The 21928-nt window shown below is 42.0% G+C and overlaps 1 protein-coding gene across 2 annotated transcripts in view; it reads right to left on the bottom strand.

The window, feature by feature from the left end:
* Nucleotides 1–21351, bottom strand: part of AKT3 (AKT serine/threonine kinase 3) — a 132626-nt gene extending 111275 nt beyond the window's left edge. Inside the window, exons 1-2 of one of the 2 annotated variants that reach the window (XM_065729777.1) lie at nucleotides 21243–21351; nucleotides 9478–9632 (exon numbers count right to left, since the gene is read on the bottom strand). In XM_065729777.1, coding sequence (XP_065585849.1) covers nucleotides 9478–9523 — 46 coding nt within the window. In that variant the 5' untranslated portion in view covers nucleotides 9524–9632; nucleotides 21243–21351. Of the gene's footprint in view, nucleotides 1–9477; nucleotides 9633–20935; nucleotides 21219–21242 lie in introns of those variants that run through there. The other variant, XM_065729770.1, reaches the window with a different exon arrangement.
* Between the last annotated feature and the right edge of the window lie 577 nt (nucleotides 21352–21928).

Here is a 21928-nt window from a genome sequence, read left to right as displayed (position 1 = left end):
TGTATAATATAAAGTCAGAAAGCATAGTTTACAAGTCAAGTAATACCCAGAAGCCAACAAACTGAGACGCCTCAGAAGGGTATCGTTCTGTTGGAAGGGTGGCTTTTTAGTTAAAATATTCTTTTTTAGAAAGCTCTCAAACTCTAAATCAGAGAGGATTACAAAGCTACTGTATCACTTGGATTAAGGCACTATTTAATTTTTCAACATTAGCTAAGTCATCACTCCATTACAAGTTACTGTTTGTTCAAAAACTTTAAACCCATGGGAATTAACCACCTGGTAGCATGTTAATTAAATCAAGTTTGGGATCAGCAAAGACATTAAATCACTGGCTCTCTTCTACACATGAATTACAGAGAAAACAATCTCAAAATACAAAACAATTGTGCTGTAGCTTGGTTGTAGTCACAGCCTAATTTTTAGATGCAGTTCTGTAGCCAATTTACACTAGGGAAAGGTGTGGGCCATTAATACATAGGACTGGCCCTGCCCCTTCCACACCTCCAGTCCCTCATTCCCATTTGCGCTAGCACTACTGTTCATGCAGTTACAAGGTGAGTCAGATCAGGGAAATGATCCATCTGAAAGTTAGCAGAGAAAATAAAAACAGATTAGTTTTCAGCCAGATAAATTTCCTGGCATGATTCACCCCATGACCGTTATAAACACAAGTGCCAACACAACAGTGCAAGGAGAGGACATGACACTTCCCCCATTTCAGCAACAGCTTCCACTTAATACAAGTTACAAGTAAACATGGAACTGCTTTATCAGGGGCAAGTTCACAGGATCCTAATTAAAATTCAGTAGTTGCTGCTGTTTCTCAAGATAAGAATAAACTTGTTCAGAAAAGTTTCTGACGAATTAGTCAGCATCCATAAGCTGGCCTGATAATATACAAGAGAGCAGCGTTCAAAGTAGTGAATACTAGTTTTAAAGAAAAGTGATCTATGCTGTACAAAACCACATTGCTTTGTAACCGTTTTCATCCACATAAAAGTTATACCATTGATACATCTGCAGTTTCATTTGGTCAGAAGAGTGTAGCAGAGATGTCACCACGTTCCTACGGAATCCTCTCCTGGGGACTGCTCTCTGGGAATTTCTTCCATTCTCTCTGGAAGATATCTGGCAGAAACACTGAACCTTAAGAACTGGTAAGGGACTGCTGGCTCGTTTGGGTTTTTTTGCATCTAATTATAAACGCTACCCTTTGTACACTCCGTAGAGATTTCACCTCTTCCTCTGCAAAACGTCAGGAAAAGAAACAAAGCAAAACAAAATCATTGCTGCTTCTTCATGCTAACTTCAACTAGGCTCATTGTACTTTCTATATAAGCAAGAATACAGCAATGTGAAGCACTCAAAGTTTCATGAGGACTATCAGATTCACATTCAGGAACCCCCCTGAACTGAAGTAGCAGTATTTCCATTTTACCTGAGGGAAACTGTGGCTTAGAAAAATTAAAATCTGTAACACTGAGTGGCAAATTTAAAATACCACTGGCTCAATTCTTCACATAATTTACCATCTTATGCACCTTTCTTCATTAGATAGTTGTCCTTGAGTTTACTGCAGCCAAAAGCACAAAGGGCTTGTATAAAGTAGCTACAAGATCACTCTCCAGATTCTTATGAGTGTTCTTTCTCATTATCTCAGGCTAGTTAATACCTCTCTGTGAAAACTCTTCTGTTTCTGGTAACTTTCTGAGCACGACAAATGTTGGTAAGAATCAGTAGGAAGTGAATAAAATTTTTACAATTCAACTGTTCAAACATAACTGAGGATTAAATAATTTGGACTTTCAACACAAATGTTGACAGTAAATGAAATTGGGGACTTCTAATTTCACAAAGTTAATACGCTATCACATTGTAATTAAATACCCTTGCAAAGACTATCACCTACAACTTCTCAAAAGGGAACTTCAGAATCTGACTTGAAAAGGGTCAAGTGTCTTCTTATCAGTGTGCTGACATTCAATACACTCATCTCCTATTTTCTTGTTAGTCTTAAGAAAGTACTCTTAGAATAAAGTGCATTAATAAATTCAGAATTTATGGTAAACTATAGACATGAGTTGCAATGATCTGATTACAAAGTACTGATTCATAAAAAGTAAGCTAACTCTGCCCTGATTTGCAAGGAGAGTAATCAACAGTGTACCAATGACACAGCTAAAGGTGGTACTGAAGAGGGCTGGAAAAAATGAGAGTTAAGGTACATCTGCTTTACAGATAAGGAGTATACACCTGAAGCCAATCTCCCTATTATGAACTATTACAAGCTTTGGGTTACACTGCGCCAGTGCCTAAAACGTTCCCACTGCTACTAGGCATCCAGCCTACAGGAACAGGCATGACAATGACTTCAAACCAAAGCACTGGAAACACGTACAGTATGAACATCAAAATCTAAAGACCAGCCACTCCACTCATCACATTCACAGAACACACAGAATCAGAGCATGGCTGAGGTGCGAATGGAGGTAGAGGTAATCTGGTCCAAGTCCCTGCTCAGTCAGGTAGCCCCTGAACATGTTCAGGCAGCTTTTGTCTCTCTTCTGTTCTGCTGTGTTATGTACTAATTGAGACCTACCCCAAGACCCAGGAAATCCTTCCTACACAAGTTAAGTAAGGCCAGAACAACACTGTTTTACCTGACCTTTGGGAAAGACCAGTCAGCTGTCAGTATGTTTAAGCACTGCCACCAACTTCTTTCCAAATTTTCTGGGGAAGAAAACCTCTCATTTTGCCAATAGATTGCACAGATGTTCACGCAGAGTCAAGAACTCGTTTGGAAGAACAAAAAGCAATCACGACAGTCCTTGACTGGTTACAAAACCTTCTTCTCCTCCATCTTTCATTCATTCTCTCAATCATGACCAGAAGCAAGCCACAGGAGAAGGGATAATAACAGGAATTCTCTTTGTGTCTTGAGGCTCTCAACTCCTGTTCAAGTAAACAAATATCTGAAAATCAACAGCACCAGGGTCAGACACGCTGATACTCCCAAGAATGTTACACGCTAATAAAATCCTATTAACAAAAACACAATAACACCCTTCTCCCTCTGAACGTACTATGGCATCTTTTACCCAATGCAGCTGTGATGGGAATGAATATATTCAATCAAAGAATGTGCACTGAACACTGCTGTCTATAATACAGCTCTAGACAAATGTCACTTTTATCGATCAGAATTACAATTATACAATTATTCAGAACAGAGAAAAGGCCATATTAACAGTAGAAATTGAAACAAAAATAGATATCAATCAGGTACGTCTTACCTACATTAGCATTCAGCAAAGACAATGAACAAAAAATACTATGACTGTTCAAAGTACCTTGTGCTTCATGATCGTGCCTCAGGGTTCAGCTACTATAGCATACTGCCTTTACCTGTAGATAATAATCCAAGGTGGAGGGCTGCTAAAGCAGCGCTCACAAATTTACTACCTAAATAGTACCTGGAATAAAGAGTTATTTAGTAATCGGAATAGCTAACACCCATCTTATACGCAAGAAGTTTCAGACTTCCACATGGTTCTGATCTTCTGTCAGGTAAAAGTGTTAGAAAGATAATGATTATTCCCAAAAAGAACTTGCCACTCAAATGAAAAGTGAATGGGTCAGGAGGAGGGTATGGAAGGCCCCTTTCCTGTGCCAGTGGAGTAGGTGCAGAAAAACCGCCTCTGTGTACACAACTCTCTGTTCAGAGTGGATCCAGAAGCTAACTAACTACGGCAAGCAACTTTACGGATCTATTCCTGAACTGACTGAATGATGTACATCTCTGGAAACATACAAAATACTGTAGTTTAGATGTATAAACATTTCTATAACAAAGTTTTTATTGTCATTTGTTCTCTTTCTTTGGTCAGTTCCTCCAGTTTACATTCATTGACTCTAGAACTTCAAGCAGCACAGGAACTTTAATAACTTACTTAGTTTCAAGCGGTTCATCAGTGATGACTTTACCTTGAACTACTATTTACTAAGACAATTAGAAAATAGCTTAAACTTCTTCTGCTTTCTGCAGCAGATGTTCAAGGCAGTCTATTTAAATTTGTCTTTGTTAGAGGTGTGTTAAACTACTCAAATAAATCAGACAATCTGCAAACAAGATTTCTGACATGTTGTGAATTAACAGTCAATTAGTACCATAACTTCTGAGATCATTTTTTCAATCAAGGCATTCCTGCTCCCACCCAAAAAGAAACATACCACAAGTGAGCATTTCCAAAATTAACATCTTTTTGGGCTTGGTTCCACTGCAAAACCCAATGTCGATTACAACACAGATATAACAACAAAACATTTTCCACATGTTTATTCCTTGAAATCCCATGATATCTGCATCATGTCTTGAACTACAGAAATGAGAACAAACCAGAAGTTGAATTAATCTCATCATAAAAAAAATAATAAATCTCAACTCTATAAACTCAGTGAGGCTAGAAATATTTATTTCTACTACACATGAGTTTGCTCTGGATACCAAGAAGTTATGAAAAGCTATGTATTTCCATAAATAAATTTCTGAGCGAAAAAAAAAAAATACAGTATTTGAAATGATACGCTTATTGCAGGAGTTACAGAAAAGTTTCATAACATCTGGTTTTTTTAACCTCCATCTCGTTATACCAAATGCCTTAAGTTATCACAGTTAAGTTAGAGCTGCTTTATCCTCCAGTTCCCTCTCTATAAAACTCACAAGAATTTCTGCACTGTACAAGTGTCATGTGATAAAAAGAGGACAAGAAGCACAAAGATTAATATCACCCCCGCATGCAAGTCAGATACATTATCTATTCCACATAATCTGCATAAAAAAAACAATAATAAAGCAAGGCAAACACAGCCACAACAAACAGCATTAGGTCATCCAATACACCAGAACACAGGTCTGGTAAGTGAAGTACAGAATACAGACTTAAACAGACAACATCTTATTTTGTTTTTAAATAATGATTTAGCCATTTTGTTATGTAAACCACATCAGAATTTCCTCAAATGGAAATCCTTTACTCTTTCAACACACACACACACACACACACGTACGTTACCTGACATTTCAATTTAGAAGTGGGTCTTTTAAAAGTTATCATCTGTGTCAATTTTTCCACTGTCTCAAATGATCTTTTAATAACATGGTAACATAGACATTTAAAACTTTTCCTATGTTTAAACTAATTGAAATCTTGTGCACAGGTTATATATAAAGAAATTAGGTTGCAATTAAGCATAGTTATTAATGATTGTTAAATCTAATTGTCGTAACTATTATAGACCACAGACAAGGTCAACTCTACAACACATGAAACTAGCTTTAAAGAAAAAGAAACAAACCACCTGAATTATCTGCATAAAAACCTCTTTTATAATGATATGCTCCAATCACACTAAGCATGTTCATCCACTTGAAAAAACAGCTGTTTCCAAACTGATATATTCAGAATATGTCCCCACTCTGTAAGACATTCAATTTGCATTCAGTAAAATTAAAAAGACTAAATCTTACAATAATTTGAAAAGACACTCTGCAAAAACATTGTGCTTATAAGCAAATCTAAAATGTATAAGTAATTCCAGCAATTACTGCAGAGCCCTTACACTAACTGCATAAATACTGAATATATATTTTAACTTCTGCAAATCAGTAGCAAGATTTACATCAGTCTATTTCAGGTTCTCAGTCGAAATCATGTCTCTTTCACCTACATGCATTAGAAAAAGTTGGTGCCACCTGAAAAAGGACACTGACAAAAGAAGACAACACAACCCTCTGCTGGTTATGGTAATAACTGGAGAACAGAGGTAAAAAATGAAAACGATTATCCTTTCTGAAACAAGAACACATGAACCAGTACACTGCAAGACTAACTTTCCAGCAGCACAGGAACACAAGGCCATGAGATGCTTGGTTCTAAGCACCAGATCTGTGGCAGCAAGTCACAGACAACTGTAAGACTGTAAGCACAAAACGCATTCCCACTGTCTTTTGACTGAGTAGAGGCTACTAAGCACCACATCCAAAAACCATTCATGTCATTATTTGGATCTTGCTCAGACAAGTTCTGATGTCTGACAGGGTAAAGTCTGCATTAGTACTTTAATTCAGATAAGGAGAGCACTTTAGCAACAAATCTTCCTATCACTCTGGCTAATGCACTCGAACGAAGCAGTCCTGGAGTGCACAAATCTGGTTTCTTTCAGATGAAAGTCAACCAGGAGATATACTCTGGAGCTCTACCATTGCTACAATGGGGCACAGAAGTAGACAGAAACCAGACTAAAGTTCACTCACTTCACTTGCAAACGCTGTGAGTGCAGGTTAGGTATAAGGTCCTCATCACCAAGTACTTCAGTCTCTGGATCTGCTCTCACTGGACCACATCACTTGCTCAGGCAGGCCCAGCCCCTGTGCCTCAGGGCCTCCTTCCACATATTTCATGAGCCCTGACCACCACTGAAGTTAACTGAGATTCTCAGGCTTTGCTCCTCTCAGCTACCATATACCATTGGAAAATCTCACCTCTGCCAGTATGAGCGTTCAGGTACAACAGCTCACCTTTCCTCAGTATCATCTACTCTCATCACAATGAAACACATACTTGTAAAGACTACTCAAACCCAAGTATGATCACCTTTAATTAAGTAAACTTAATTTTGGCATTTCTTACTTTGAGTGCTGAGTGATTTTAAAATAGGAATACTTTAATAGCTTGGTCATTTAAACATACACAGCACAACAACAAAGTGTGAAGCCAAACATGTAGAATCACATTGACTCTGTGCTCAAGAGCAGGCGTAAAGACTTGCAAAGGTACAACTGTCAGCCTTCTATTCTTCACTTGGATACAGTGGGAAGGATAATTAAGCAAACATTTTCTCAGTGAATTTCACAGCCATTAAGAACTACAATATGCTGCACTAACATAACAGGCCCTCTCCCCCTCGGCATCTTTCCATCTCAGCTTTAACATGTAGAGAGATCCTCAGCTCAACTATCACTCCTCCCCTCTCATTCCAATAGTCAGCTCCCTTAACTCTTTTTTTTTTTTTTTCAGCCTGTTTCATTAGTTTGCTCCTCAGAACTCTGCTTCATCTCAGTTCTACCATCATCCTCACATTTCTTGACTGGGTTCTGAATCGCAGCAAGAGATCGCTCTGCTTTTGTTCCCCATACCACAAACTTCCCTGACTGCCAAAGGCAACAATTTTTAAAAGCTCTAGGATTTATTCACACCACCAAGTAAATTTCCATAACAAAAGCAAATCAGTCAACTGAAGACTCAGTGCCCAGGCTCCTACTTTCACAGTGTATAGAGTTTATGAGTTCTATTTCAAGTTAAATTCAGTCTGGTGACTCAGAAGGAATGCTGCACCATCCATATAGCTCATGGCTGTCCAGAGGACCAGATGTAAGCTGTTGGACTGTACAGTTGAGCTGGAAGGCTGGAGGCTGGAATCCACACAGTGCGAAGCTGAAGAGGAGATTCCATGTCTAGTTTCCTCCAGGAGGAACATAGCCCTTTGAACTGAACAAGTAACTGTCAAGTGGAAACCACCAGAGAACTCACTTTAAAAATTAAGTGCACTAAAGCTTGAAGAAGTGCTACTTTACCCAGTCCCATCATGCTTCTTGATGCAGAGGGAGAATATTCATCTGGCCAAGCATCTACTGAGCACAGCCAAATCCTAACTTTCAGAATTTAGATTAAGTTTAGCTTAACTTTTCCTTGGCAATAATAGAAAAAAAGTGCTTAGCAACTCTGATTCCAAAGTAAATTCTGGGTAGAATCAGTAATTACATGAAACAAGCATTGAAGTAAATGGTTACAAATTTTTGACATCGAAAAACCCCACTTCACTCTTCCTATTTTCAGAAACAAAATACTGGAATCCACCAACACTCAGAACAATTCAGACACAGAAAATTAAGAAAATACTCAAAAACAGCAACTTAAACTTACAAATACCTAGAGCAAGAAGGAAAAAAACAACCATACATTTGCTGAAAGTTCATGAAAATGAGGAAAAATGAATGCCATAATATGTTTTTTATTTGAAAACAAAACAATAAAACTAACATCAAAATGTGAAATTCAGTAGTCTTTCCTTTAATAGATAGCAGAATGAGAAGGAGAACTTTTATTTTAAGCTTCAGATTTACAAATGTTCACAGACTTGATAATGGGCTTTAATAAGAATGATCACCACAATCATATTCTGATATGCTTGAAATTGCATGAAATAAACAAAAAATGAAATCAAGTATCCAAATAGAGCAGGCAAGAAGATGGGAAAGAAGAACAATTTTAAATTTTAAATAAGTCCTGCCTTCCAAAATTTGGTTTGTTATACACATACACTCCAAAACAGGAAGCAGGTCTTAAGCTTCATGTCATTTAGCTAATTTTCATCTTCAATACCCATAATGAAATGCTGCAATACAATTATGCAGGAGTAATTACAGAATAATAAACTTTTTTTCCACAATTCTCTTGGCTTCTTTAACATTTATGTCAATCTACAATAAGAAAGCTAATAATGATCTTTGTCTTTGCACGCTGCTAATGAAACAAAGCATTTCTATGTAAATTAAAGAGCAATTTTGTTCATACTATTCACATCTAAATCCTTCTGGGATGGAATCAGTATACATCCCCTTCTAATACAGATCTCCTTCTCTCAGCAAGAGAGATGATCTTCTTTCGTAAATAATCATGTGCACAACCCCAAGCAAAGCAGCACAAGCCACAGAAGATTTCATACAAAGTTCATTACATGATACGAATGCCAGCTGTTTCCAGAGGTTTCCCCATTCAAAGCCTGACATACAGTAACCTTCCCAAAATTCCAAATCACACAATGACAGATCATAAAATGACAGCTCAAGAATTTACAGGAACTGAGTGTAACAGAAAGTACTGCTTTAGACCAGTTTCTACTTAGGAACATACTCTTTAATCACGTGGCTTCCAGGTTTGCAGAGCAATTAAGTATACAATGAGCTTTACACAGATAATACATTGATTTTATGTGGAGTGCTTGAGTATATAGTATCAGCAGAGCCACATTTTGGCATCCATTGAGTTGTACACAAAGTATTGAATCCACAACAGTTTCTACACAACCCCTAACTGTGCACCTCTATTCCTACTTACAGCTGCCACCACCGTGTACTTAATCTGATAGAGGGGTGACAGGAGCTGCTGCAGCAAGGTTAAGTGGAAATTACCAGGACCAGCTTCCTCCTTACTGTCACAGTTACCCACATACACAGGGGCAATTCTGAGGGTTAAGCATTAACAAGACCCAGGTCTTAATGGCCATTAATTCCATATGGTCAGATTAGCTTGCTGCAGAGTAGAAGATAAATCAAGAACGCTCACAGTATAACTGTACAATGCCACTGCGCAGACTGCTACAAACCAGAACTCTGCATTAATAGGTAGAACTTACCCCTCTTCTGAACCCAGCCTTCTTTCACAATGGTAACATCGCTCATGATGGCTCCACTCTGAACCCCCGACTCAAAAGAGTATTTATTTGAGTTATCAGCTTGTCTGTTTGGCTTCTCTTCTGCTGCTCTTCCCAGTTTCTATTGATGAGTCACCCTGGAAGGAAACATCAGAGAAAAAAATTAAGTCTTTTTTGTTTTTCTCATTTGACAGCCAACAAAAAACTCTTTGTTGATGTCTTCCTCTGACTGAGCTCGTATTAAAAAGTTTGCCTTTTGTCATTTAATTAACAACATAATCAGATTTCTATAGCTTTACAGCACATTCCTCATGAACGCCCTTTCGTGAACACCCATCTATCAGAAGCCAAGTGTGTTACATTTTAAGTTATGTGGCACTATTATAAAATGCACACAATAGAATTTCTTGTACTAATGCACAGGATGCTGTTAAATGAAAGCCAGTACTTCCACACAGGTCCAACTTTGAAGTCACACTATCTTTAACCATTCCCCTATTTGTTACAATCCATGTCACAGGTAAGTCATTCTATTATTAAGACTACATTGATCATATCAAGAGCACAAGGAAATGGAATGAAAGAATCTGTAAAAAGCACTTAAAACTAAAGCCTCACGATGATAACCATATCCATTAATGCTTAACTATTAAAATCTGTATTAAGCCATTCACTTACATTCAATTACTTTTTCAAATGCTTGAATTAAAATTAAATAGTAAAGGCTGCAGAAATGCAATGAAAGTAGGAACAGCATTATAGCTATATGATACCTGGTACAAATCCCTGACGTTTTTAAAAACCAGCATCATCTACAAATAAATGAATAGAGAAACAACTTTCTAGGAGCACAAATTAACCCAAAAAAGCCACTGCTCAGTTTACGAAAAGCAGAGCACATTCTCTCGGGGCTTTCACACAGGCAGTGCCAGGAGTGCCTGCTCTCTCCCTTCAAAGCCTGGCTCACAGGGGTAGAAAGGAGGCTAGCCCTGCAACAGGACATGCCTCTCCCGGAAGGCACAGCCCTCCTTCCAAACACCTCACTCCCAGACTACCAACTAAGTGCAAAGAAGAGATAACAGCACTGAAACCAAACAGGAAGAGAAGTCAGAGGGAAGGAGAGGTTTCCTTTTGCCAGCAGACTGCCTCTCCCCTCCATCCTTCGAAATAAACAGAAACACCCAAATAATATAAATCTAGAAAAGGGTGGGATGACAAGAAAAAGGGATTTCTGTGACGGTGGAGAAACACCCTTCTCTAGTTGTACACACGAGAGCACACCTTCGCACACTGCTGGCATGGAATAAGAACAGAACAACCAGTTTAATACTACAAAATGCAGCACAGCCACAGTCATTCAGTTTATTTACCAAGGCATGTAAACGTGTGATGGAAACAAATACTATTGTCCAAGAAGCAACTGTGCAAGGAACGAGCAGAGAATGAACTAGGAAATAAGCTGTTCTAATCCAGGCAAGTACCGTGTAAAAACTGACCATTATACACATGCAGTTTTTACTTCTTATTTATCATTTGAAACTTGTATTTGCAGTACTCAGCAATGAGATGGAAGGCTGCTTCTATATGGATGCTGCGCTGCGCAAAATATAACCTGCTACGAATATTTTTTTCAAGCAGTAACAACACAGTACAACACAGGTCAGAAATACTGAGGTGTGTCCATTTTAAAGGTCTGATTCCATTAATTTTCTCACAAACATTCTGAAATCCAGCTGCTTGAAATCAAAAACTGCAGTGTTGAATCCATGAGTAGCACAAAGTTTAAATAGCACAGAAGGCAGAGCTTCAGTGCTCCACAGCACTGGCAGATGCAACGCCCAGCCCGATGCAGGCTTTGAGCAGCCCTGTGCACCAACAGCACACCAGCTGTGTCCAAAGAGTTGCCGGACAGCTCTACTGATATGACTGCTCCCTGCTTTAGGACTTGCACAGATTTAGGAGTTGAAAGGAAATGTTACATACAAGGTTCTGGAAGGACAGGAGACAGTTTCATTACTGCTAATTCGTATCTTTAGCTTTAACTGTTAACACTTTGTATTATGAACAAGAGTATGGCGCAAAAAACACAACCTGCCTTTCCACAGCTTTCTACTTCACTACTCTGAGACTTTTTTCTCTGGGTCACACACTATCAGAGATTTTGTTTGTGCACTTCAGCCCAGCGATAAGCAATGCCAGCTGTGCCTCGGCACAGATCTGAAAGAGCAAGGCACGCGACTGACACAGGTCCCAGCTCCTCTGTTCTGGCTGATGGCAGCACAGTATCAGCTCCTCCACAGGCACACACACCTTCACAAAACCTGGGCTGAGTGTCAAAAAACAGCAACATACAAACAGCTGCAGTGCCATGCACATGTAAGCACATCCACATCCCAATGCCTGACTTCAGTATGACTTTCCTACTAGACTTTCCCTGCATTCTTTAAGACATGATCTTTCCAACTCTAAGAACAAAATAAGTACAGTATTTAGCTTGGGGCAGCATGTGCTGCCATCTGTTTTACCCTTCCAGCCACTTCAGTGCACCTCCCAATGTCATCGTGCTCTTATGAAAAGTGCAATCATTTATTTTTATTGGTAGAGACCGAGCTGTAAGGAATGAACTTCTGCACTAAGTAGCCATGATCTTGTCTGCCCACAAACTGATGAAGTCCACGATTTCAGCAGAGACCTGGTTTTAATGAACTAATTTATGCCTAAAGTTCCCTATTTACCACCAATCACGATTAAGCTAGTGTTATTTAATCAAAATCTGAACTGTGACTGATTTTTATGTCAGCCAGTGCCCCAATAACCACAAACAGACACCTGCAGGATTGCATCCTATTACTCCCGCAAACTGCTACATTGAATTTCAAAGAAAAGAAAACAAAATACAAAAATTGGATAAATATGGTGACAAAACAAACTGAATTATCTCCAGTTTAGCTTCACGGTATTACCAGGAACAACTTAAGTAAAATTATCAACTGTTGTATGCAGACATAATGGTTATAATGATCACTCCCTTAACTGGTAATTGAAAGTCAATCTGAATTACATAGGAAGCTGTAGAAGACAAATCGGAGCATTAAGAGACTAATGAAAATAAAGGTTACACATTCACACTGCACTTTCTAGAAACCATTTATAAGCATCTTTAGCATTACCCCTTATTGAATTCCATCTAGACTTTCTAAAAGCTGTATTCTCTTACTCGGAAAGTCATCCAGCAAAGAACAGATTCGTGAAAATTAACTATTATAATGATAAAAAGTAAACTTAATGAAAAATAAACATACAGACACCTTCTCCCTGAAGTTGTACTGGTGCATTTCTATAGACATTAGTGAGTGGCCTACAACATATGGAACAAGTACTCTCGTATGAAAATAGCATTCCATCAATAGTTCAGCTATTTCAAGAAAGGCTACAGAAACGTTCATACTGCACTGCCAGAACTGCAATACTTGTTACCTACCAATTCTGCTCTCCTGATGAAGAGCTGCTATAAATTCCAGTTTCCCCTGTTGCCATAGGATGAATCCGCAGAAATGGGGGAAAAAAAATGTTTAAAAACTGAAGCTGAAGGTATTTTGCACTCCAGTTGCTTCTACAGGAAAAAAACTTAACTTGCACTTTTACCTATGTTCTATCAACAGAAGAACAGGTTGGATTGTTTAGTGGGTTTTTTTTTCCCCCAACTTTATCAAACAAAACTCTTAGAAGGTACATTTCCAAGAGCCTTTTATCTTGCAGACTGTATCAGTCATGTATACACATAAAAAAAGAAAAAAAGAAAAAAGGACCTACTGTCTGCATGTTTTATGGTGCAGGTATGACAATTCACTCCATCCTGATCAGTTAGGTTATGAAATGTCCATCACTTTTAGCATCTGTAAAAAATGGCGAATTTTTCCCTTTCCTCAGTGGAAAACTATTAAGCTACTTTTACCTTGTTACATGAAACAATTCAGCACACTTCTACACAGCTACTGCTCTACTTCTAAGATCCTAGCAGCTAGAGCTGAAAGGACATCTTCCTTAACAAAAGTCAAGCAGAAATTCTACATGTGGCAGATCCTACTGGGACCCAAGGTTTTCCCAAGCTGTGGTGAAAATACAGCTCCTTTTCCTCCCAGGCAGAAAGGAGCAAGAACACTGATTCAGGTCTATACTTAACGACTACTATGTGAGTAATCATCAAGACTCATACGAGCAGACAACAGTCTCTTGGAATCTGGGCATCCTCCCATTTCCCCAGTGACAAGAGACAGCTGAGTACAGAAGACAGTGCCCATAAATTCAGCGCAAATTGTATGATTCAGGTCTCTGTTGTAAGAACTTTCATAAACACAAGCTTCTACTTTCAACAATTTTGGAGCTGAGAATAAACAGATACTCTCACATTTACCAACTTAAGCTACCACAGGGAATACCAACAGGATCAGCTTCACCTCATCCAATGACTATCCCTACATTTGTTTGTACCACTCGCACCCCCTCTCATGAAGTATAAGAGAATTAGTGTTTTCCCTTTATACAAGTAACCATTTGTTTAACACAATGCTTGGTGGGGGGAAATCAAAAAGTGAATCTTTCTGATTCACTCTGCCTGACTCACTGAGATTCCTTCGTCTTCTGTGTAATCAGAGTCAAATCTTATCTTTACCTCATTTCTCAGAAAGGTACACTGAAAAATCATGTGCTTGCACAGACAAAAAATAACACAAAAAAGCAGCTTGGTCTTCCTCTAGTGCAGTGACTGTCACCACCACCCAGTTTCTCTGCTTTGGGGGTATTTTTTCCACTTCTAGCAGATAGTGTTCTTAAGAGGTTTTCTCAGAACTAAGTTTGAATGCTCCTACACAACCAAACAGACCGTAGTAGTCTCCAGTAGTCACTGAAAACACAGAGCAAGAAATTAAAAAGATAAGGATCTAAACTAAGAACAGAGTTCTCTTTAGGATTTGATGCTGAGACTCAAGATTCATTTCTATGAAAAATGTATGCATACCCTCTTCCCCTACCCAAACTGTCACTTAAAACTCCAGACAAACAATTAGAGAATATATTGCACAGCATCAAAAAAAAATCACACAAAAGATTATGCTGCAGAACAGAGATTACCACAAAAACTCCTAAATTAAATTAACCTGTATTACTAATGGAAGAATGACACCCGATTCAGTGATTTCTCTTAAAGACACCAAGTATTTCTACAGGCTCCTATGAACTATACATCCTGGAATTTCAGTTACACTTCAAAAACTACAGTCACACTACATCCCTCTTGACAGCCTCGGGAGGACTGACTGATTTAAATACTGTCATTGCCTAGACTGAGAAAAAGGAACCTGTAGGTAGACACTATTTGTTCAACTTATTAGAACTAACTTAAAAACAAATGAAACAAAACAAACAAAAGCCTGAAGAAAAAATTATCTGGTTTTAATTTAAAGCAAAAACAAAAACAAACAGATTAGAAGAGAATACATTTTAAATTTACAAAATCTTAACTGCATGCACAATTAGGAAACTTAAACGTGCCTTTAATTAATCTCAAAGCATAAATGATAGTACTTAAATTTTAAAACAAACATTTAAAAACTGACCAAGATATCTCCATGATTGGCATTCCAAACATTTTTTTTAATATATTTCACACTAAAATTCTCAGTGTTGTTAAGAATATTGGCATCAACAATTTATTCCTGACACATTTAATTCATCAGCCTTGACTTGGAATTAGAAGGAGGACAACATAGAAATGTCAAATTTTATACTTTGTGGTAAGGAAGAACAACATACTTCAGAAAAGATGAGTAGGTTTTTCTCAAGCACATTTACACGTATGCTTTGTGCCTTAACTGAAAATATTCTGTGTTCTGTTTTCACTTCTAGTATGACAAAAAGCTGCACATAACTCATAAATGCTTGGATGAGCCTGGTTAAGAAATTACAGGCACAGTGAAGCATTAATGCACAAGTTATGCGTTTTATTTAGATTTTGTAACCGAGTAATTTTATCTGTAAAGAAACTACAATTCTGCATTCCTTTCAGTGTTATAATGACAAAATAAGCTATTTTAAGGGACAAAGGTACAATTAAAGTAAGGTGAACAAACCCACCCCTGTCTTTGTTTATCGAGGTATAAAGGAAGTTTCTAAAAGTAACTAAATTGTTTCTCTGGAATCCCACGTGAAACATTAACAACCCATTGTTTTGCATTGTTTTTATTGACAAGAATACTTTAAATCCTTTTCTCCCCTCCAGTCACAGAAAACAATCACTGAAAACTGTCAGGAGAGTGAGAAAACGTACGAGAAAGGTATGAGACTACAGGTCTGAAATCCAACCACAAAATACATTTAAAGCAGAAAACATGAAAGGAGTGCTAAAGTTAAGCATCAAGGGAAAAGTCTGTCAGACAATGAGGTGGGTGGGGTGAGTTTTGAAACTTAAATCGAGGATTAGTTAGATATCATAACTATGATAATCATATTGCACTCAACACTTTGGGATAAATGAAATGAACTGCACTTGCTGAGGATGAACACAGGAATACTATTTGTCTTTTTAAGTCAAAGTTCCTTCACCCTTTGAAAAAATAGTTCCATGACGATTCTAGCAACCAAGTAAAACCAAACTCAAATTCCATATTTTGAAAACAAACTACAATTGGATTTCTGTCAACAACACTCCAAAACAGGTTGTTTGCTTTCCAAAAGTTCACAGAATTCAAAAGTGACTGCTCATTCAGAGGTATTTTAACAGGTATCTTTAAGAGAAACACAACAGCTTCACTGAACTCCCAGGTTTAATTGTGAGTAGGACAGTACACCTCCTGGAGACCAACATCATAGAGGGTGCACAGCATCAAGCATGTTGCTGAAGCCACAAGCACTGAAGATAACAAAAGCCAGAAATACATGAAGTGCTATGGGCAACAAGGAAAGGAAAGCACTGAATTAAAAATATGCTCTCAAACTATTAATATTCAAGATGGAAAAAGTTCAGTGGTATGTCTAGCAAGAAACTTTTTTTTCAAACTCTCAAATTAGGATTTATTTATTATGTGGATACTGTACAAATTAACTACTGAATTCGTTTGCATAAATAGGGCTGAACTTTGTGATTCCTTCCCACAGAACCATCAAAACCACTGAATCTATTAACTGTTTAATTCCACCCTTGCAATACGACCTCAACTTAAACACGCTCCAAATTTCAACCTAAAACTTTAGGACCACTTGTTTGTCTTTGTACAGCATTATTCTCATCAACTAGAGATCTGAATTTCTCAAGTGCAGAAGGAATTCTCCACAGCCTTAAATGAAGAATGTGCATTTTTCATAAAAATGCACATAAGCAGCAATATACAAGGATGATGCTGTCTTTGCTAGATGAAAGTCTTCTCCAAACAATATATGAGAAAGCAGATTAAGTGAAACTCACACATTTAATTCTCTGCCTCCAAGTATACCAATACATATAGGAAAAGGTATAATAACTTGAAGAAAAGTGCACTAGGCAATTCACAGAGATCACCTACCTCAAGAAGCACACTAAATGCTTAGAGAAAAAATAATAGCTTTTGTTGGTAGAAATAGTTCTGAAAGATGGCTGAGACACAGCTGAGAAATTCTGCACTTTGTGATGTTAAGTCAGCTGCATGAGAGGTTTTCGACTGCTGGGCACTGCCATTCCACACCTAACAAAAATCCAGGGGCAAGACCTTCAATGATCTCAGCAAAACTGAATCAGGCTGTTCACCCCTGCCCCTGCTGCAGGATGCATTCAAATACCCTTACCACACACTCAGCACAGCAATGTCTGACAAACAGCACTGTCATTCACTGTCATAGGAGATACTGAGGTCCTAGCTGCATTCTTAAGGAGCTGAAAAATAACCACTGCTCTTTAGTCTAGATATCCCAGAAAATTTTACAGGTGACAGCTTGCTCCTAGCACCATTTTCAATCAATAAGACTTGCATCTAGACACTTGCATAAAAAACACCCAGAAGAATTGGCCCAGATGAACTGAAGATATACAAATTTATTTATATGTACTCATTAACATCAAAAATCTAAGAAACATTTTAAGTGACCAAACTGTCTTCACATACACAGGATAAAAATGCTTACTCCCCCTGACAAGAACATTTTATGACAAAAAGGACCGGTTCCAAATCCATCACACACATCAAGACCACACTACTTCTGTTGCTGATCTACTATCTCAAGCTGACCTAGAGGACAAGGACAAAACACCCAACAATCTACTGCTGCATTCTCCAATTTCTGCAGGACTTGCATGAGTTATACTACTAACGTTCCATTTATAATTTTTCTCTTCATACAGTCAGCCCTGAATCTTTTTCATACACCCAGTCCAGAAGAAAATGCAAACCAAAATTTTAAGGATGATTTTACACTATGCAAAACACTAAAACATAAACTTCCCCATTCAGTCTTCTATCATTTGCCTCTAGTTTTATTCATTCCTCCAGTTCAGCAGATTTTTTAAATGCTTTGAACCAGTTCTTCTATTTACCATGTAACTTTTCCTTATGAAACAGTCTCTTCTCTACCAAGGCCACTTGTTGCATAGAGACCAACTGGTGCCACAGCTCTACCAAGGACAGTCTGTGGCACCAGGCACACTAACACCACACACTAAGCACTGTAAGCAGTGCTGTGCTCCCATCCCTGCCACAACATTTTCCCTAGGTACATACCCACAGAGCGAGAATCGGAGGCGGCACAGGTTAACCTAATATTCTACGTTAATTTTAATAAGTTCTTAAATTGGATATCTTTTCTTCTAAAAACAGTACTTAAATCAATAAGTGGTTGGTAAACTTCATATGAATACTGTCAAATAAAACTTACAAATGCCACTCTTTTTGAACCATTACTGCCCCTGACAAAGGGAACAACATACACATTGAACATAACATTTATTTTCTTAGAGGGGCTTCAGGCACACGACACCAGCTCACATGGGACCACCAACGCTCCACAGGACATGCAGTTACAGCCTGGCATATTGCTGCTGAAGCAGCTCCATTTACACACTGAGACGGAAGTTCAGCACAACAAAGCATTTGCTCACTGTAGATCAGTGTTCGCCCACCCACCAGTGCTGGGTACAGTCAGCAGCAAGCCAAAGCCACCAGAGGTACAAGGTTACCACACAGCTGAAGTAACAGCAGGCTGCCACATACAGGCCTGCTTCTGCCTCACCAACAGAACTACATGAAGCGACAATCAATGCTTCACATAGAAACTCTGCATTCTTCGCATCAATAATGGCACAGAAATTTTGAATGCCTTTTAATGCAAATCACTGTAGCAACGGTGCCAAACCATCCACAACAACTGGGTATTTCAAACTTACTTAGTTCTTTAGTTTTCAGTTCTTTTGTTTTATTAACAAACTTCTGGGGTAAAGAAATGACTATGTGATACACCTCTTGCAGATGGGAAAATGCGCAAGGAATGTGAGAGAGCACCCAGTGGCAGATGCTCCCAAGCTGCCTGCAGGCCCCCCAGTTCCTGCAGGAGCCTCAGGCACACACTGTGCTTAAGTGAAGCTCCAGCCTCTGGTAACACCTCGCACACAGAAGCAGAGATCCAGTGGTTTGAGGTTAGGCTAGAGAGAAAACTTCACACTATCCCTTTTCCAAAGCTCTTGTCCTACCATTAAAATGCCAACACCATTACCTAACATCAGTTACTGCCTCTTCAGACTTGGCACTACAGGACCCGAAGTTCATGCATCTCTCAGATTTCTCAGAGACAGCCCATGGAACATCAGTATTTTATTTAACAATGTATCATCTTCCTCCAAACTACAAACAAATAAGGGAGTGAGGCACCGAAACACTGGTTTCTACGAAGCTGGGGTTCTACAAGGGCAGCGATTGGGCCGGAGGTCATCGCTGAACTGGCTGCCTAAGAGGGACAGTCCCATCACGAGCACCTCACTCACACACCCACCCCAGCACTCCCACTGGAGAAATGGGAGCCGCTAGGTATGGCACAGAGCTCTCTAGGAAACAGAGTTTTCCCTCTCTCTGCCGTTTACCTCAGCTCTCATTTGAACTTGACTTAGTGGCCTACCAAAATATACACACACGGGCTATAATTAGCAATCCAATCCAATTAAAGATATTGGGGTCAACTTAAAAGACTCCTATGGAAAAATAAATAAATAACACTCCTACAAACAGGCTTCCCTTCAGCAGCACATTTATTTAAAACAACAGGTAAGCTTTCCTCCCTATCTCACTCTATCCATACTGCTATGCAGCAGCTTGCAGGAGCAGCAGCTCAAGCAGACACCTGTCTGAGATTCCACGCCTCCTGACCTGGGAAATAAGGGCTTCCATACGTGAAACGATGGGGACACGTGTCTGCCCATTTACAAAGTTTTAACAAGCACTAAGCAGGCAGCCGAGACGGAAGGGACGGCTGCAAGTTCTTTCCGTGCTGAGAAAAGCTGGAGATGTGGGTACCTGGTGCATCCCAGCCCCGAGCATAACACTCCTTCAGCAGAAGCTCAGTGAGTCAGGCCCTAGGCACATCGTCATAACAACAAAGACGGGATCGCGCCGCCGTATCCAAGCAGCGGTCAACCAATAATTTACGAAATAAAACCAGAATTAAGGTCAAGAGGGATGCAATCGGTCACTACTCCCTTTCAGCTGCACAGCAATGAGAGTTCGGGGCTACCTCGCAGCATCCGCCACCCATCCCGCGGCGGGGGCTCTGCCAGGGCCGCCCCGCGCTCCCCCCGACCCCGAGGAGTGCCGGGAGCCGCCCCCCACCCTCCCGGGCCCGGCTCTGGCTCCGGCTCCGCGCTCCCCGCGCTCAGCCCCGCGCGCGGCCGGGAGGCGCGGTCCGGCTGCGCATCAGCTGCTGCCCGCGCGCCGCAGCCTCCCTCCATGATGGCCGTGCGGGAGGAGGAGGCCGGTTTGTTTACTTGCAGCCCGAGCCGCCGCCGGCGCGGCCACGCGCGGACCCCCCTCCCACGCCGCCGCTCTCGGCGCGGCCTCGCGCGGTTCTTGGTGGCCGCGGCCCGCGCTCACCCGCAGGGACGGAGAGCGGCGACGGGGAAAGAGGGAGAGGGGGGTGGCGGGGGGCGCGCTCTCGGCGCGGGAGAGGAGGGGCGGCCGCGTGGGAAACGCAGCGGTCACGCGCAGGCGGCGCCCCGGGCGCGCGCCTTGCCCTGCCCCGGCTTCCCCCCCTCCCCCTCCGCCCCCCGTTACATAACAGCCCCCCGCCCCGTGCCGCCCGAGGGACCCCCGCCCGCCGCAACCCCTCCCCCCCCCCCTCAACCCGTGCTGCCCGGCGGCCGCGCCCCGCGCCCCCTCCCCGCCCGCCGCCTCCTCCCCGCCCGCCGCCGCCGCCCGGCCCCTCCCGCCCGTACCTGCAGAGGCGGCGACGCCGCGGGCGCTGCTGCGGAGCCGGAGGGCGGCGGCGGCGGCTCCGGGGGAAGGGGGGTGGGGAGGGCGCCGCTGCCTCCTCCCCGTCGCCGTCCCCGACCCCCGCCGGGCGCGGCGCTCCCTGCGGCCCGGTGTCCCCCGGGGGCGGGAGGAGGCGGCTCCGGCCGCGGGCGCGGCGGTTACATGGAGCGGCGGCCGCTAGGCTGGGAGGCGCCCGGGCGGGCAGCGCGGCCGCGGCATCGGGGCGGGGGTCAGGAGGGCGGCGGCGGCGGCTCCCCCCGGCGCACTCACCCCGGAGCCGCCCGGGCCCCGCTCTCGGCTCCTCCCGCCGCCTCCGCCGGGCTCGTTATTGACTTTCAGGAAAACTCCCGACGTCACCGGCTCCCCCCGAGTGTCTCCCCCTCCGCGGCGGCGGCGGCGGCGGCGGCATCCCCAGCTCTCGCGAGAAGCGCGGCGGGGACGGGGTTGGGGGGGGGCCGCCAGACAGCGCGGGGGGAGCCAGACAGAGGGGGGCGGCTGAGGTGAGGGTGGGGGAGGCGGCGGCGGGGCGGGACGACGAGGGATGCGCGGGCAGCGGAGCCCGCCGGCACGGCAGGCGGGACGGCCCCGGGCACGGAGCTGCGGCCGTCGCCCCATCGCGAGCCGCGGGGCGGGAGCTCCGGGAGCGAGCCCGACGCCGAGGGATGCCGCTCCGCGCCGCGACTTCTTGATATCCTCTGCTGCCGCGAGCGATGGGCAGAGCGCGCCGTGCCCGCGGGGACGCGGCTGCGGGGTACTGAGCGCGGCTCCGCGCTGCTGCAGCTCCGTCCCGGCGCGCGGTGTCGCGGGTGCCGGCACGCACCTGGGCTCGGTTCGCGGCAGCACGCTTTCTCACACTCTGCGGTTTAAGTGGTAGGAGCAGGTTAACGTTCTGCGCGATGGCATCCCGCAGCTGACCCTGACTTGTGCCCGAACCTGTTCGTGCAGAGGGAGTGGTC

Source organism: Cyrtonyx montezumae, unplaced genomic scaffold (assembly GCF_038088225.1).
Source record: "Cyrtonyx montezumae isolate F1298 unplaced genomic scaffold, pur_monq_1.0 scaffold_0, whole genome shotgun sequence".
Lineage (NCBI taxonomy): Eukaryota > Metazoa > Chordata > Aves > Galliformes > Odontophoridae > Cyrtonyx > Cyrtonyx montezumae.
This window is presented reverse-complemented; position numbering and strand designations above follow the sequence as displayed.